General features: G+C 39.1%; 1 protein-coding gene across 8 annotated transcripts in view; it reads right to left on the bottom strand.

Moving 5' to 3' along the window:
• FRY (FRY microtubule binding protein) overlaps positions 1 to 16,688 on the bottom strand; it is a 375,793-nt gene that overhangs the window by 1,858 nt on the left and 357,247 nt on the right. For 5 of the 8 annotated variants that reach the window (XM_048847137.2, XM_048847131.2, XM_048847088.2 and 2 more), the window contains 6 exons: positions 15,981 to 16,130; positions 12,784 to 12,882; positions 11,952 to 12,035; positions 5,559 to 5,576; positions 2,632 to 2,742; positions 126 to 328 (listed from right to left, as the gene is read on the bottom strand). In XM_048847137.2, coding sequence (XP_048703094.1) covers positions 126 to 328; positions 2,632 to 2,742; positions 5,559 to 5,576; positions 11,952 to 12,035; positions 12,784 to 12,882; positions 15,981 to 16,130 — 665 coding nt within the window. The other 3 variants (XM_048847097.2, XM_048847124.2, XM_048847143.2) reach the window with 2 other exon arrangements.

The raw sequence follows: 16,688 nt of genomic DNA, 5'->3' as shown, positions 1-16,688 counted from the left end.
CCCCAAAGTTACTCCAGATATCACTTAAATGTTCTTGCTGGAGAAACAATCCACTTAGGAAACCGATAAAAACATGCATTTTTAATAATGTGACGGTTTAGTATAAATCATGTGGGAAAACTTGCCTGCATTCTCTTATTTGTAGTAATGCTTTACCAAGTTCATTATTTTTTAAACACTCCAACATGGATTGAATGGCTGCTTCTGTAGAACTGAATGTGGGCTCAGATAAGGCAGCTTCCATATTTAGAGGATCAGCTGCAATAACAGCAGTAGCATCTTTAAGATTTTTCTTTAATTCACTCAGTTCTCTTGACATATTTAGGAGCTGTTCAAAGACAAGAATTGATGAACATGTTTATATTTTCCTTTTGTATCAAGAAGCAGCAATACATTTCAGACAAGCTCTATCATCATATTAGAATTATTTGTTGCTTATGAACAAACATTTTAATACAAGAACAACACTTTTCAATCTCAATGGCAAAAAAATTCTCATTGGTGTGTACAGTATATGCATCTAATGTACACAGACTGAATAGATCTTATTTTTATTCTTTATTCAATCCTCTGCTTCGCATTTGGCTTTTAACATATGAGAACACATCTAGCTTTCAAAATATATCACATCTAACAGGATCAGCCCCCTGAAATGTTCAATAAGGAGATAGTAGTTGTGTAACCTTTTTACTGGACAGAAAGTTTAACGTGGCAAAAGATAGACAATTCACAATGCCTTAATTTGCTTCTAAGGATATAACAGAACATGACAATATGTGAATATCATGTTCTATCGACTGTGACAGCAACTGACAGTGGCTATTTCTTTTAAATAACAGTTCATGTATCCAGCAAAACATGCTACTTTCATGATTAAAACTATTCCTCGTATTGTTTTTTTCCACTCTGTAGGTTGCATCAACTGTAACAAATGATCCCATTGATTCACTCATTAACTTCAGGTATTGTGCTAAAATATGTTTACAAAATCAACTCTCTACTAAAAAAATTACTAAGATCTTAAACAAAAAAAAAGTCTACCATTCATGGTACTAGAGTCCTAATAACTGTCCTCTGCAATATGATCCATTACCGTTGAAAAGAACAGCCTAGCAAAACGACAAAACATACTTGGCAGCAGCTTCTCAAGATAAAGATAGGGTAATATTCAGATTGAGTGTAGCGTCCACACCACAATCACACCGGAATTAAACCAATAACTATATAAATTAAACAATCCCCAATTACTACAGAATCTGCGAGCTACTTGCTGTATACACTTTACAATTTGAAACTTGTTGTTCTAAGAATACAATCATATTAAAAGCTCTAATTCTTTCCCACTACTTTCATATATAATAAATTTTTACAAGGAAAAAAACATATGCTGTAATTTATTTTCTCATCTTCTCTTCAGTGATGACCACAGAATATACAGTGGTTACATGAAAAATACCATTTCTTAATATATTATGTGTTTTGGAGTATTTATGAGAATATATTTGCCTCCAAAGCCTGCTGATGTGAAGTATTTTAAGAAGTAATCTGCGTAGAAATATTTGAAGAGAAATGGCCAACTATCAAGCTCAAAATAGACCATTTCTGTGTCATGGTTTTAGAACTACTGTATCTCAAAGATATAGTGAGAAATTTTAGGAAATATTTTCTAAAACAAGCGATACAATCTTTATGAATCAAATTAAAATTAAATGACTATGATGATATGATTATTTGTACACTATAATTTTAATATTTTTTCTTTTAAGTGAACTTAGTACTCTTGGATGGAGTCAGATTGACAGCAGCAGAGACTGGAGACCTTTGTGAATCCACAGAAGAGGTACGGCATGAACACTTACAATACAAGCTTAAGGTCAAGTCTAGACTACAAACTTCTGCCAGCATAGCTATGTAAGTCAGGGGTATGAAGAGGTGTGATCCCTGACTGACACAGCTGCAGTGGGAAAGCTGCTAGTGTAGACTCAGTTACACCAGAAAAAATGTGCTTTTGCTGGTATAACTATATCTACACTAGAAGCTTTTTATTTCGTTCGGAGATCTGGAATAAGCAAAAGTGCAGTATTGCCAGTATAAACTGCATCCACTAAGAGCACTTTGCTGGTATCGTTATAGTGGCAAAGTGCTCCTACTGTAGATCTGGCCACAAAGTCCAACTAACATCAACCATGCCCTAGAATAAGAATCATTTCCAGACAATGGAAGCAAGGTCAATTTCCCTGAAATTTTCTTTGATCCTATAAAGACTTATGCATGTACTTAATTTTACATAGTGTGAGTAATCCCAACATGTTAAATTAAGCATTTGAATAAATCTCTGCAGGACTGGGCCTAATTTAGTATTCTCACTCATTACCATGCAATTTACTGAAATTACCATTGAAGACTGACTGCATAAAAGAACTCAAACTTTGAATCACTGTACTGTCTCTTACATACAGTGCATAATTCCTAAACACATTTTAATTCAGACAAAGAAGTGTTACAGAAACATTTAGTCTGGAGACCCATAGTTCAGGTTAATGATTAATTTTTGGTGAAATCATGTAGAAATAAAAATACAAAGATACAGTGATTATTTTAGTAAAAGGCTTGGTTGTGCTTACGACATACCTCTGGCATGGAACTAACTTCATGCACCTGTCCAATGAGTTTACAGTACGACTGAAAAAGCAACAGCAGCTGGAAGTGGAGTTTATATAATCTCTGACACAGTTCCAATTGCTAAGGAAAGATGTATAGGAAGAGAAAACATTAATAAAGAGCAACGGATTTTGGGTCATTTCTGTGCAGCCAATAAAACATATTTGGGGACATATCTATTACTGTTTCTCTGGTAAGAAAAAGCTGGTTGGCATGATTTTACCAAACTATGATCACATATCAGAGTGAAAACACCCACGATATTGTTTTGTCTGTAGCTGGTCACAGTTCAAAATAATAATTCCTAGCTCTTATATAGCACTTTTCATCAGTTGCTCTCAAAGTGCTTTACAAAGGAGTTCAGTATCATTATCCCCAATTTACAGATGGTAAAACTGAGGCACAAAGAGGGGCAGTAACTTGCATATATATAATGCTTTTAAAATTCAAAAGTGGATGTCTTCTGAGAGAAAGGAAATCCAAAATGGGGTCCTGTCCCATGACCTGGACTCCTAGGTGCTATGATAATACAAGTAACAAGCGATAATAAGAATAACAAGGCGGTGCTCCAACCGAGCCAAATGCTCCCTTCTGCTTCTATGAATGGAAAGGAACAAAAAGCAGTGAATCCAATCATGTGGACATGGGGGAGGTAGGAAGTGCTGGGTTTGCTACATAAAACCCCTTTTCCTCAACCTTGATGAAATCACTTCATGGTACTCCAGGGTGGGGATCAAGTTCCATAGGTAAGGGGAGTTCTGGTCTCTGTGGTATCATTCCTGCCATCTTAAGTTAATATTGCCACAGGAGTACTAACTTAAAATGATTCTCCTAACATGATGTGCAACTCCATCCCCAAGGGGGGACTGAGGATACCAAGGTATCATGGAATAGCTACAGCAGTTATGAGGTTCAAAGGAGCAGATGGACCTAGAGTTGTGGCTTTCCCAAGAGTGTGGGTTTTGGGGTTCTGAACCCTACAGGTGGACCAGGGGCCAAATTCTGTGTCCCTGACTGAACTGAGGTGGAAATGCTTTGAATCCAAATTCAAGGAGCTTCCTGTCTCTCATGCAGGAAGGATTAACTTGTCTAGGGGATGATTTGTCTTACAGACTTTTTAAAAGAAAAAGCAAAATGTTTAAAGCTTCAAAAGGGACCAAAAGGACTTGTGCCTAGACAAAATCTCAGTGGCTGCTTTTGTTGCTTTAGAAGCTTGTTAACAAAAAATACCTCACAAAAGGCTTTATGAGACATTGTCCATTTCACCAACTCTACCCCAAACCAGTATTGTGTCAACTCTTTATTAGAACAAGGAGGGCTGGACACAGCTCATTCTGAGGGTTCCATGATGGAATAACTTGACAGCAATGCAAAGTGTTTCTTCCCCATCTCCTACATGAGAGATTAAGTATGATACTTCTGTAATTTGTAACCAGCAATTAGTTAGAAACAAGGTTCTGATTTCATCAGAGTGTTACCAACCCTTGCAATATCTCCCCAAGTCACAAGAGTTTGGCCAGGGTTGGAGCCAGTCTCACAATGACATGAGACGCTTCTGCCCTCTGGTGAATTTCAGCACTATATGGAGGGAAAACCCCTCTGACTGGCTGCCTTCCCCACATGCTCACTTCCTGGGGAAGAGCAGCCAGCCAGGGCTGCTATAGGAAGCAGGCCGAGATTTTGCCCTGTGCCCTCAGGAACCATTCTCACAAGAGTGGGGAGGAAGGAACAGAAAAATTGCATTAGCTTAGGGCAGCTCCACTCCCTCCTTCCCTCCTGGGAACAACTTGCCCTCTTCTTGCAACACCTGGCCTGGCAAAGAGGAGAAGAAGAAACCTACTGCAGCTGCCCTCACCCCCACACCAGAAGGAGCAGTGCTGAGTTTTGGGGATGGGGTGCAGAACTGATGTGAAGGAAGGGCAGATGTGGGGGCAGAACTGAAGGGGTAACTTGAGGGGTCAAAATTAGGGATGAGCAGAATTAATGTGACAGGCAGATCTCATAAGGGGACAGAACTGATTTGGGGATTCGGAGAGCAGAATTAATTCCTGGGCAGGGGAATGAGCACATATGGGGTGATTCTTGCTGCAGGGTCAAAACCATTTTACCCAAGAAATTTGGAAAAGTGGGCCACAGTAATTGTCACACATGCACTGGGGGCAGGTGGGAAGAATTCAAAAACCAAACACAAACCAAAAAAACACAATATAACATTTTTTTAAAATCTCATGATTTTGGGGGGTTAACTTGTGATTTTTGAACCTTTAGGATAGGCAATACTATAGTTTTAACATTCAGTTTTCCCCATCTGACTACTAAATTAAACTAACATAATTGTGCAAGACTAAACTAATCTGAATTAAATGTAAGTTTCAGCCGTTAACTATCATATCATGCAGCTTACTTTTTTTTATTTGTGGATAACTTATTGAAATGACAACATGGTGAAATTGTTCAAATTAGCATATAATGAAAACATTTTAAAACCTAATTTAAAATTAGTATTTCCAATGTTTCATATAGATATATTGAAACATTACAAGTTTTAAAATAATCACTTCCGCTCTCCATTCTAGCTTATTAAAGCTACTTAGAGTCTGGATTGTTAAACAAGACTGACTCACACTCAAAATTAATTTAAACAGCTGTTCTAAATGGTATGTGACAATGCCAGAATTTGTAATAGCAGCTTAGATTTCTGCTTCAAGAGAAAAGTGACTCAAAACACAACTTAGTTACTCATTTTAATAATATGTTGAATCAAAATTGCTAAGGAAAAAATGAAAAGAAAAAGGGAAAACATGCCAAGAGATAAAAAACAAACAAAAAAACCCAGTAAAATCAGGCTGTATTAGTCCATCTCTAGATGGACAAAGAATATGAAAACTTCAACTTACTGCAAGAGATTCCATTTGCTACACAGCAAGCATGGCACAGGAAAAAGGAAAGGAAAGAAAGTATAGTGTCAGTGTAATGCATGCAATAGAAAGCACAGCCCTTCTTTAATAGCTTAACTATCAACAATATTAGCATTGCTTGCCTCAGTTTGCTAAGTGGTTGAAAATGTACCATCCACACATCATGCATAGCATTCTCATTAAAACCAAGCTTTACTCCTAATGGTAAATTATAAACAAACTGAAATCAGTTAAATTTTGAGATTTATTATTCCCAATTTCTCTCAGCGTGTATTTCCAAAAACCAGGAAATTAAACCATCAAAGTTTCCACTGCTTAATGGTTTTTAAATGAATAAATTTGGCTATGTTTGGTCTTTTCATTATGGACAAAGAATTCATAGCACAGAAGTTCTCAAAAGTTTTGCAGTGGTTTCAAATCGTTAACAGAACTGAAGCAAAAATGTTGTGTTATATGGATGTATAAGGTCAAATATTATTTCCATTAAAAACCCTGTGGCTTCCAGGTTTATAACTGGGCATTTTAAAACTGAAAAGTTTTGTGTATAATGTTTAAGCTGTGAAGTATTTTAAAGTCTGAACTTTAAAGAAAGTCCCCTCCCTGAAAAAGGAGAGATGCTCTCTCTTCCTTTTCCCAGGAGCTAGTGTTTGCTCTAATATATCTGTCTATGCATTTCTAATACAGCTTTCACCATTTTGTCGAGGTGCCATATCAGATCTATAAAACCATGTCATCAGTTTAACTCTTGCATAAACCTACACTGACATCTGCCCAGCTGCAATGTGATGTCAGTGCACATGCAATGATGTTAATGAACATTTGTAATTGTTATAAAATACTTTATATTATTATTTAAAAACAAAGAAGGCAAATACAAAAATGTTAAATACTAAGGGACTATCCTGGCATTGCCAAAGCAAAGGAATTCAGCCCTGTCCTCATCCCATTGTGCTTTGATATTAAAGCATGTATGAATTTAAGCGTGCCCAGTTTCCTACATTACCTCTATACAATGGGATGAGTTAATGACTGAATGGCAGACTAAGCTCTAAATGTGCTGGCTTTTGTGGTGGTTAACATTAAGCCTTTGACATTATTGGTCAAATTCCATGCAGTTTATGTAATTAAGCCTTGTACAACTAAATATAAGATCAAACAGGAAGAGATAAGACAGATTACTGTGCCAGTAAATTCAGAACTACACTGATTTGCATTTGTCAAAGCATTTCACTTATATATTTCCAAATTTTGGCACCATCTTCAGCTTTTATGTGAACTTTTAAAAATCCCTGATTCAGTAAAAAAGTAAGTGTGTCCTAATTTACCATGGAATTTACTTTTTAAAAGTGGGGGAAAGCAGCAAAAAAAAGAGTGAATTCCATGGTCTGTTGTTCAAGAAAAGCTGCCTTCTCTCCCCTGCTTCCAAAAAGAAAGTGTGTGTGAGTGTGGGTGTGGGTGAGTGGAGGGGGAGGAGAGGTGAGGATGAAGGGAAAGGCACAGAGTAAGTCAAGAGAACAAAACCCTCCCTGCTCACTGAAGGAAAACATACCACTCTTTAAATAAATATACTTGAGATCCTCTAGGTTAATGATGCCCAGCCACAACTTGGCTCTATAATTTGATAATGATTTTAATTCCTCATCCTGGCTCCCTCAGCATGAAAAGTAATATACCTTGGAAGTTGAGAGGGTAATCAGTTTTTGATTGAGAACTCATTTGCCTTCCCCTGCCATTTAACTGTTCAGGCAGAATGACTTTAGCACTCAAAGGTTTCTCAGGCGCCAGTCTAAATTTTCTTGGTATGTGTGTGAGAGAGAGGATAGAGATTAGTTGACAGACCTGTGTGGTAAAAACCCTGTAGGAATGAATATTACCCATATTTTTCAAATAGGTCTAAGAAAGAAAAAAGTAAGAAAGTCACTGTGCTCCACCAAAATTTTGATTTATCTTTTTTTCAGGAAAAAAGTAGTTTTTCAGTTTTGACAAGATCAGAACTGGGGCCATTAAAACAGGGTAGAAAGATGGCAAAGAAGTAGTCTGATGCCGGTAAGCCTTTTCGTGATTTTAAGGAGGTACTTATAGGTCCTAAAAAGAGATGGGAGTCACCCCATTATTCTGAAGGTGCTAATGTGACTCCAGACTAGACAGACACTTTAAAGGTAATACAATTCTTCGCCATTCATTGACACAGGAGAATCCTACAGGAGCTGGAGCATTCAGCAGCAAGTGGATGATGTTCAGGTGTTCCAGTCCTCAGCATTGGTTCTACTGTTTTCAGATGTTGTTCTGTGAGCCTTGGAAAGTATGAGAGAGAGAGAGAGAACGTGTGCTAATATATCCCTAAGTAACTGTTGCATTTGAAGGCAGTAGAAACTGTGCTCAGCCTGTAGCTGTATTTTGGATAGCTATGTATTCCTCCTTTCCAGGAGCTGGGTGCAGGAGCCAATTCAACTCCATGTTTAAAGGCTGCATGTGCCCATTTGTAGTCAGCCAGTACAGAGGACTTACATCATTAACAGAGTTCCTAGTTTAGCTTCAAGAGTTGCTGTGAGTGCTCAACTTTACTGAAACTGAGACTTGTTTCCAGATCTTCCTAATCCAACTTTATCAGGGAGCCTTCTGTGGTTAACCCAGTAGGAGTTAAACCAAATTGGCATCAAGTAGGAATCACACCTTGTAAAATGATTGGTTTTGCTGACATAGTTGTTACTGGGGCATTTGATGCACTGGATGCAGTGCATCACATGTTGTGATAAGCATGTGTAGGACTTGTGAATCTTGAAAGGTGTGTTGTGTGGAGTATTGATTATTGTAGCCATGGAGATATATCTGCAGGGTTTGCAACTGTTGTTCTGGCAGGGGCTGGTGCTGCTTTGAGTTGGTGCGTCCTGGGGAACTTGCTTTTGATGATGAGCTTGGCAGGGCTGAGGGGCTGTTCGAAGGTCAGAAGAGGGAGTTCATGTGCCAAGCAGCATTCTAGGACCTATATATAACCTTTAAATGGCATTAAAGAGTTTAGGTAGGTTCCCCTATTGCTTCCTCTGTAAAATAGAGAGCCTTTCTTTTACCAACAATTATTTTATTCTTTGGCATATCCCCATCTTCTTCATTCTGTGCTTTTCTGGAACTATCATTTCATGCTCAGGGTGAAGAGCAGAAGAAAGGCATGGAAAAAATTACTCACCATTGTAGGAGTTATTTTTCCCTTCCCAATGACACTTTCTCAGCACATGCTTCCCTGGAGTCTTCCTCCCATTATACTTTTGATAAGTAAATAGAATGAAAAGTGTTGGAGAAGAAAGGCCTTTTGGTGAGAAGAACTGTTTCATATGGACAGGTGAATGGGAGGGGAGAAGAGAAACTTATGTATCTGTCCATCAAAAGTCCTACCATCTTGTGAACTCCCAGGAATAATACATTTTGTGTTGAGGGAACATTGTTGGGAAGAGAATAGGGATTCCTGCAGCAGCGAGAAACACTTCTTTTCATTCTGACCAACAAGTAGTTTGTATACTAACCCTTGCTTCACAAAACACACACATTAACTCTGAAATAGAGAACACCTTATTAAAGACAAACACAACACAACTGTAATATGACATTCATATTTTTAGATGTGTTTAGGCCATTTAGTATCTTATGCAGATTCTATGTACCCAATTCACATTTTAATCCCCCTTTGTGCATCATTCAGTGTTCTCTCTATTCCTTCTGCTTTATTTCCTTTTAAAATAATGAACAAGATGTTGTAAAATGGGACTGAGAATTACAATTATGAAAGCAGGGACTGGTGAGGACGAGGAAGCTTTAAAAACAGCAGTACATCAGGAACTTTTTAAGCTACTGTTTGGTTTCAGTTCTAGTACAGTGGGAAGACAATGATTAAACATATTCCAGTCGTTAAACCTCCACACAAATATTACCTCATATTTGAACTGTAGTTATAAAAGCAATAAGGAATCTTTCCCCATATCCATCTTTTACTTAGTTTTGCACACAGCCCACCCACAACATGCCCATGTGTCATTACATCAGGGCTTGTAAAATGCAACCCAAGCGTTGTCAGGTATGTGAGCAGCTTTCCCAATGTGTGCATATACTTATGCTGGCACTTGTCCACAGGCTTTAATGCTAAAAGTGTCAAGGCAGCCAAAATACACTGGGACAGGGTGGGGGGGAGGGGGAAGAGGGGAAGCACTAGCTGTGGAATTTGCTCTCCCTTCCCATATGTTCACAAATGCACGTGCACAAAAAGTAAGGGAGAGCAGGAACAGAAAACGAAGTACAAAGGAGGGAAAAAATGAAGCAAGAAACGTAAGAACATAAGAATGGCCATACTGGGTCAGACCAAAGGTCCATTGAGCCCAGTATCTTGTCTTTGAACACTGGTCAATGCCAGGTGCCCAGAGGGAATGAATAGAACAGGTAATCATTAAGTGATCCATGCCCTGTCGCCTATTCCCAGCTTCTGGCAAACAGAGGAAGAGGAACAAAGGATGATCGAAAAAAAGGGGAGAAGGAATAAGAAAGAAAATGAACCAGAAAAAAAGGGAGAGAATGGGAGAGGAGAGATAATGAACAAGTAGAGAAAACGTGTTAGAGGAAAATATGGCTAAAATTTCAGGTGTGTAGTTCTGAAAAGGTTATTGTCCTTTTTTTACACACAAAAAGACAAAGAAGGAGGGAATGTCATGTTTTTTCTTTCTTCTGCCTTAAGATGTAACTTCTTAAGTGTGTTCGCCCTCTCAACAGTACTCCTTCCTAGGCAGTCATTTCCCATTTTGTATGTGTGCAACTGATTGTTCCTTCCTAAATGAAGTACTTTGCATATGTCCTTATTGAATTTCATCCTATTTACTTCAAACCATTTTTCCAGTTTGTCCAGATCATTTTGAATTGTAATCTATCCTCCAAGCACTTGCAACCCCTCTCAGCTTCAACCACAGACTTCATAAGTGTACTCTCTATGCTGTTATCTAAATCATTGATAAAGATATTGAACAGAACCAGACCCAGAACTGATCCCTGTTGGACCTCACTCAATATGCCCTTCCAGCTTGACTGAGAACCCCTTATTACTACTAACTGGGAATGACTTTCAAACCAGTTATGCACCCACCTTATAGTATCTCCATGTAGGCTGTATTTCCCTAGTTTGTTTACGAGAAGGTCATGTGAGGCATTATTTAAAGCCTTACTAAAATCAACATATACCACATCTACTGCTTCCCCCCAGCCACAAGACTTGTTACCCTGTGAAAAAAAGCTATTATGTTGGTTTGACAATTTGTTCTTGACAAATCTATGCTGACTGTTACTTATCACCTTATTATCTTCTAGGTGTTTGCAAACTGATTGCTTAAATTATTTGCTCCATTATCTTTCTGGGTACTGAAATTAAGCTGACTGGTCTGTAATTCCCTGGGCTGTTTTTATTCCCCTTTTGATGGATAGGCAATACATTTGCCCATTTCCAGTCCTCTGGAATCTCTCCCGTTGTCCATGACTTTTCGAAGATAATCCCTAATGGCTCAGATATCTCCTCAGTCAGCTCCTTGAGTATACTAGGATGTTTTTCATCAGGCCCTGGTGACTTGAAGACATCTAAATTGTCTAGCACTTGCTCTGCCATGAACATATACAGTATTTGCCATTAAAAAAGAATAACATTTTCCAACACTTCCCACACAATGGTGTTTGAGATACCAATTGTTCTCTATAGTTAAAATAGCACAGAACCAGGAAGACTGTTGACTGCTTTATGGCAATCACTGCATAGCATATTCAGGAATCTTTTGTTTCAAATGCAATACATGAAACATTGTTTCACATAAGTGTTTTTCCACAGCATTAATTACTTCACAGAGCACTGAAAAGTCCTTTGATGGTAAATATTTTGTTACTACTAACATCAGTTGGATTTCAACCGATAATTTAAAGGTGAAAGGCTTAATATTTCAGGTATTAAAGCTCAAATGCAAAAAGTCTACACACTATGGGGCCAGATTGTGGCTGCAAAGCCACTGGCCACATTGAAGGTGCTCTGGAAATAAAGTGCGCCAGAAGGAACTCCCAGAGACATTATGCTGTAGGAAAGTTACTGCTGTTACAGAGCAATATACATTGGCCCTGGTCAGGGCCAGCTCTGCCTACTGGTGCAGAGTGGGAGGACAGAACCATATCCCCACCCATTCTCCACCCACTTTGGGCAGGCCTGTGCCAACAGCGACAATAGACTCATAAGTGCAAGAACTGGTATTGTGTCCAAGCTCTGCAAAGGGACACAAGGAGGGAAAGGCACCAGCTTCTTTTGGCATCAAGAAACAATGCATAAATGTCACTTGACAGGAAGGTAAAATAGCTCCTTATTACCTTTTCTTCAGAGTCCCCTGGCTGACAAGTAATAACTCCATCTTGTGAACCCCCAGCAAACGTTGCTTTGCAGTTTGCAAGCCACTGTTTTCAGAGAAAAAAAAAGTGAGGTATCAGCTCTGGCTAGATTTAAAGAAGGGTAACATAAGTATTTTAAGGCTTCAGAGTAGCAGCCGTGTTAGTCTGTATCCGCAAAAAGAAAAGGAGTACTTGTGGCACCTTAGAGACTAACAAATTTATTTGAGCATAAGCTTTCGTGAGCTACAGCTCACTTCATTGGATGAAAATTTTCACTGCATCCGATGAAGTGAGCTGTAGCTCACGAAAGCTTATGCTCAAATAAATTTGTTAGTCTCTAAGGTGCCACAAGTACTCCTTTTCTTTTCATAAGTATTTTAGTCTCACAATATCATGTCTTGAAAACATATTAAGTCAAGTTTTGCAATTAAGCTCTTCATTCAGACAGCCCAACACATTTTGCATGAGTGGGTTGAGTTAAAAAGCTATAATTCTGATTTCTAATAGTGTTTATATCGTATAAACAAAACAAATTAATACATGAATTACTAATTAATAGAGAGGAGGAGCTTGAAAGACTAGAGAATTCACACACATTTTAAATTAAGCTATATAAAGAGCCATTCTTTTAATTCTTGTTGTATCAATTACCATATCTTCCCAAAAAAAGAGAGAGAAGACATTTATGGATCCAAATTCTAGATACAATATTGACCTACAAAATGTTATACTACTATTAATTTAAACAGATTTCAGATCAAAACATTTTAATATATGAATACACAGGGCAATAAAGCATAGAAATCCCACTTACTGAGAGAGTTGCTTCTTTCCTGTTGTTGTATGTGTCCAAATACTCCTGTAGTTCTAGAACACTGAATTTTAGCTTTTCAAGAAGTCCACAGGAGAGAAGCTGGAAACATTAAAACAAAAAATGGGCCAGTAAATTTAACTATTAAAGAAGAAAAATATTAGTAAAGTAGAAACTATGGTATGCACTGCAAAAAGGCACTTTAAAGTTTACCCATTGCCAGTCTCAATCCTATGCTAAAACTCTACTAACATTTCTGGATGTACAGGTTCCTGCTCCAACTGGAATTAAAATTGAAAACACAACCCATCTTGCTAATGCTTCTGGCAGCCAGTAAGGGTTTCCGGAGTAACTAGCACTTTCTTTTGACTTTCAGAGCTTGATTCCATCCACAGGGCATGTTCAGGGGCTATTGGAGCTGAAACAGCCACCTTAGCTTTTATTACTAAAATCTCAGGAAACACATTTGTACTCTGGGCTTCAGCCCAAAATGCTAGACAGAAAGCTGACCTTCCCAAATAAATACACAAAGTGCCGTACAAATATTAACCAGTTAATCTTCACAACTCTCCTGTGAGGTAAGTAACAGTATACACATTTTTACAGATACAGAAACAGATGCACAGAAATTAATAACTTTTCCAAGGCCACAGCAGTGAGTCAGAGCTGGCCCAGATTATAGTTCAGAAGTTTCTAGCTCGCAGCTTTATATAAAATGCACAAGATCACACTGCCATCACAGAACATCTACCTATGGCTAATTGATAAAAGATGGACAAGTCACAAGAAATTAGAAAGGTTGTCTCATTTCGTAAAGCCATTCTGTATCATACAACCCATATTACACCAAACTCAAATGAAGCTGCTGAGCATATTGTGTTCTCTGACGACTCAGCATGGCTAGAGCCAGTTCTGCCCCCTCCTCTTGTCTTTCAAATATAGAGCTAGAAGAGGAAGAGATGACTCAAATGTCATGAAGTGTTCCATGCCAACCTGGCAATGCACACAATATTGGCTGCTTGTCAACTTCAATGACGGAGGCAAGTAGGGCAGCTGAGGGAGTGCACAGGCACTGTTGGCTTTCCCAAGAGCTCCATACTGAACCACAAAGCAGCAAAAGGAAGGCCATTCTGAAAGCCTGCCCCACTAAAATCTGATGGCCTCTTCAAAAGCCACCTGCTGGCTTCTTCTTCACTTTTTTCTCTCCAACAGAAATACATGGTACTCCAACTACTTTGCCCTGTCCAGAGCAGCAGCACGAGAGAAGCCTTGCTTCACAGCATGAGAGTGTGTTGATGGAGTCAACGTGTATAACATGGTGCTTTCCAAATAGCAATCTCCCTACTCTTCCCAAATTATCTGTAGAACCTAGCTAGTTTCCACTTGAGGGTATGTCTACATTGCACAGTTAACCTGGGGTCTTACATGCGTCCTAGCCTTAGTCTTTCTACCATCCATACAATAAAAAAAAATTTTCTGACTTGAGTTTGGAGGTGTCTTAAGTCCATGCTACCTTACCACGCTGGGGGTTAGAAAATGGCCTCCACTTCAATTCGGGCTAGAACCCACCCACTTTGCAGTAAGGATGGAGGCTAAATCACTCAGGTGCTGACAGTCATTCAATGACCTTCCTACAATTTCCCCCAAAGGACAGACAATGAGGGGCAAAAATCCCCAATGATGGAGATTCCACAACCTCCCTAGGCAATTTCTTCCAGTGCTTAACCACCCTGACAGTTTAGGAAAAACTTCCTAATGTCCAACATAAACCGCCCTTGCTGCAATTTAAGCCCATTGCTTCTTGACCTATCCGCAGAGGTTAATGAGAACAATTTTTCTCCCTCCTCCTTGTGACAACCTTTATAAGTGTACTCTCAATGCCATTATCTAAATCATTGATCAGTGGTTCTCAAACTTTTGTACTGGTGACCCCTTTCCCATAGCAAGCCTCTGAGTGCGACCCCCGCTTATAAATTAGAAGCACTTTTTAATATATTTAACGCCATTATAAATGCTGGAGGCAAAGCGGGGTTTGGGGTGGAGGCTGGCAGCTCGTGACCCTCCATGTAATATCCTCGAGACCCCCTGAGGGGTCCCAACCCCCAGTTTGAGAACCCCTGTCATTGATGAAGATATTGAACAGAACCAGACCCAGAACCGATCCGTGCAGGACCCCACTCGTTATGCCATTCCAGCATGACTGTGAACCACTGAGAACTACTCTCTGGGAATGATTTTCCAACCAGTTATGAACTCACCTTATAGTAGCTCCATCTAGGTTGTATTTCACTAGTTTGTTTATGAGAAGGTCATGCAAGACAGTATCAAAAGCCTTACTAAAGTCGAGATATACCACATCTACCACTTCCCCCTATCCACAAGGCTTGTTACCCTGTCAAAGAAAGCTATTATGTTGGTTTGACATGATTTGTTCTTGACAAATCCATGCTGACTGTTATTTATCACCTTATTATCTTCTAGGTGTTTGCAGATTGATTGCTTAATTATTAATCACATAAAACTATGGGCAGGGTGAGGAACTTTTGTGTGGGGAGAATAGGGAGCACATGCAAAGACCCTGGCATGTGGGGAGAAATGGGGATTCTAGTATGGGCAGAAGGAGGAAAAGGGGTGTATGGGGGAGAGTGGTGTACCCTGAGATGGGAAAAAGGGGGCAATGGGAAAGCATGCAGAGACCCTGGCACAGGGCATGTGCAAGGAGTCCCTGAAAAAGAAGGAATGGGAGAATAGCACCTAGGGAGCTTGACGGTGGAATGGGAAAATGGAGGAATACAAGTAGCCTTCTGGTGTGTGCAATTCTTTGGACCCACAAAAGCAAAGAAGTGTATGACCCCCTAGTTGTTACTATTATTACTAATCCAAAACATAATGCAAACTGAATATGTGGATTTGGGTTTCACCAAAGTGTGAACTAGCAAGATTCTGCTCTACAATGTCTTCAAACTACAAACTCGCATCCTTATTATAAGCGCAATTTTGACTGAAGAAAACAAAATCACTTCTAACAAAAGAAGCTGGATGTTTCCAGTATTCTCCAATAAGGCTGTGCAAATAGTTTGGGTAGAAATCTAAGCCTGCCAACCCAAGAATATTCTGAGTGAGGTTTTTGCCACCCTAGCCTCCTTTACACGACACATGCTGGACATGCTAGTTATTATCCTCTACAGGAATATACTCACCGTTTCAGCATCTACGAAAAGAGTGGGGCATTCTGAACAGGAAGTTAGCATCTGAGAAGAGCTCACAAACTTTGAGCCTATTCCTCGTAGGTTGTCGCCAAGGTAACTGGCAGCATCACAAGTTAGGAAGCAGAACCTTTTCTGAATATTCTGTGAAACAAAATAGTTCTTATCACATTCATTGCTCAAGTACAAACATCTTTCCTTTGCAAACACAATTGCATACATTCCTTTTTCATAGAATAACAGCAAGTGCAAAAGAAACCATCCCCATGGGAGGAAGTGAATGTTTGCACAAGGATATTGAATAACAATTACTATTACACTGGACACAGTGCTCAGAAGTTTTTCCAGAAAGGCAGCTGTGGAACTGGCCAGAGAATTCACATTTAGCAATGGAATTACAAACTGCTGCTGAAGTACCATGTTCTTGCTTGTGAGGATGATTCATTCTTTATAAACTACGTACCCTCATGTAGCTTTTTCTTGTTCCTGCTGATCATCAGTGTTGATCAACACACGAATTCTCTGCCCATTCTGGATACTGTTTTGTTAGTACCCAATATCAAGAGGCCAATCAAACAATGTAGCAACAAGCCTAATATCAAACAGCAGCACAGAAACTCATGAAAGAGGTTTCTCTCCTTTTGTTTTCCACTCTTCAGAGAAACCTCCTTGCTTGAACACCTCTGCTGCTTGGGAAGGCTC

Source organism: Caretta caretta, chromosome 1, assembly GCF_965140235.1.
Source record: "Caretta caretta isolate rCarCar2 chromosome 1, rCarCar1.hap1, whole genome shotgun sequence".
NCBI lineage: Eukaryota > Metazoa > Chordata > Testudines > Cheloniidae > Caretta > Caretta caretta.
Note: the sequence above shows the minus strand (reverse complement) of the source record. Positions and strands in the feature narration are given on the sequence as shown.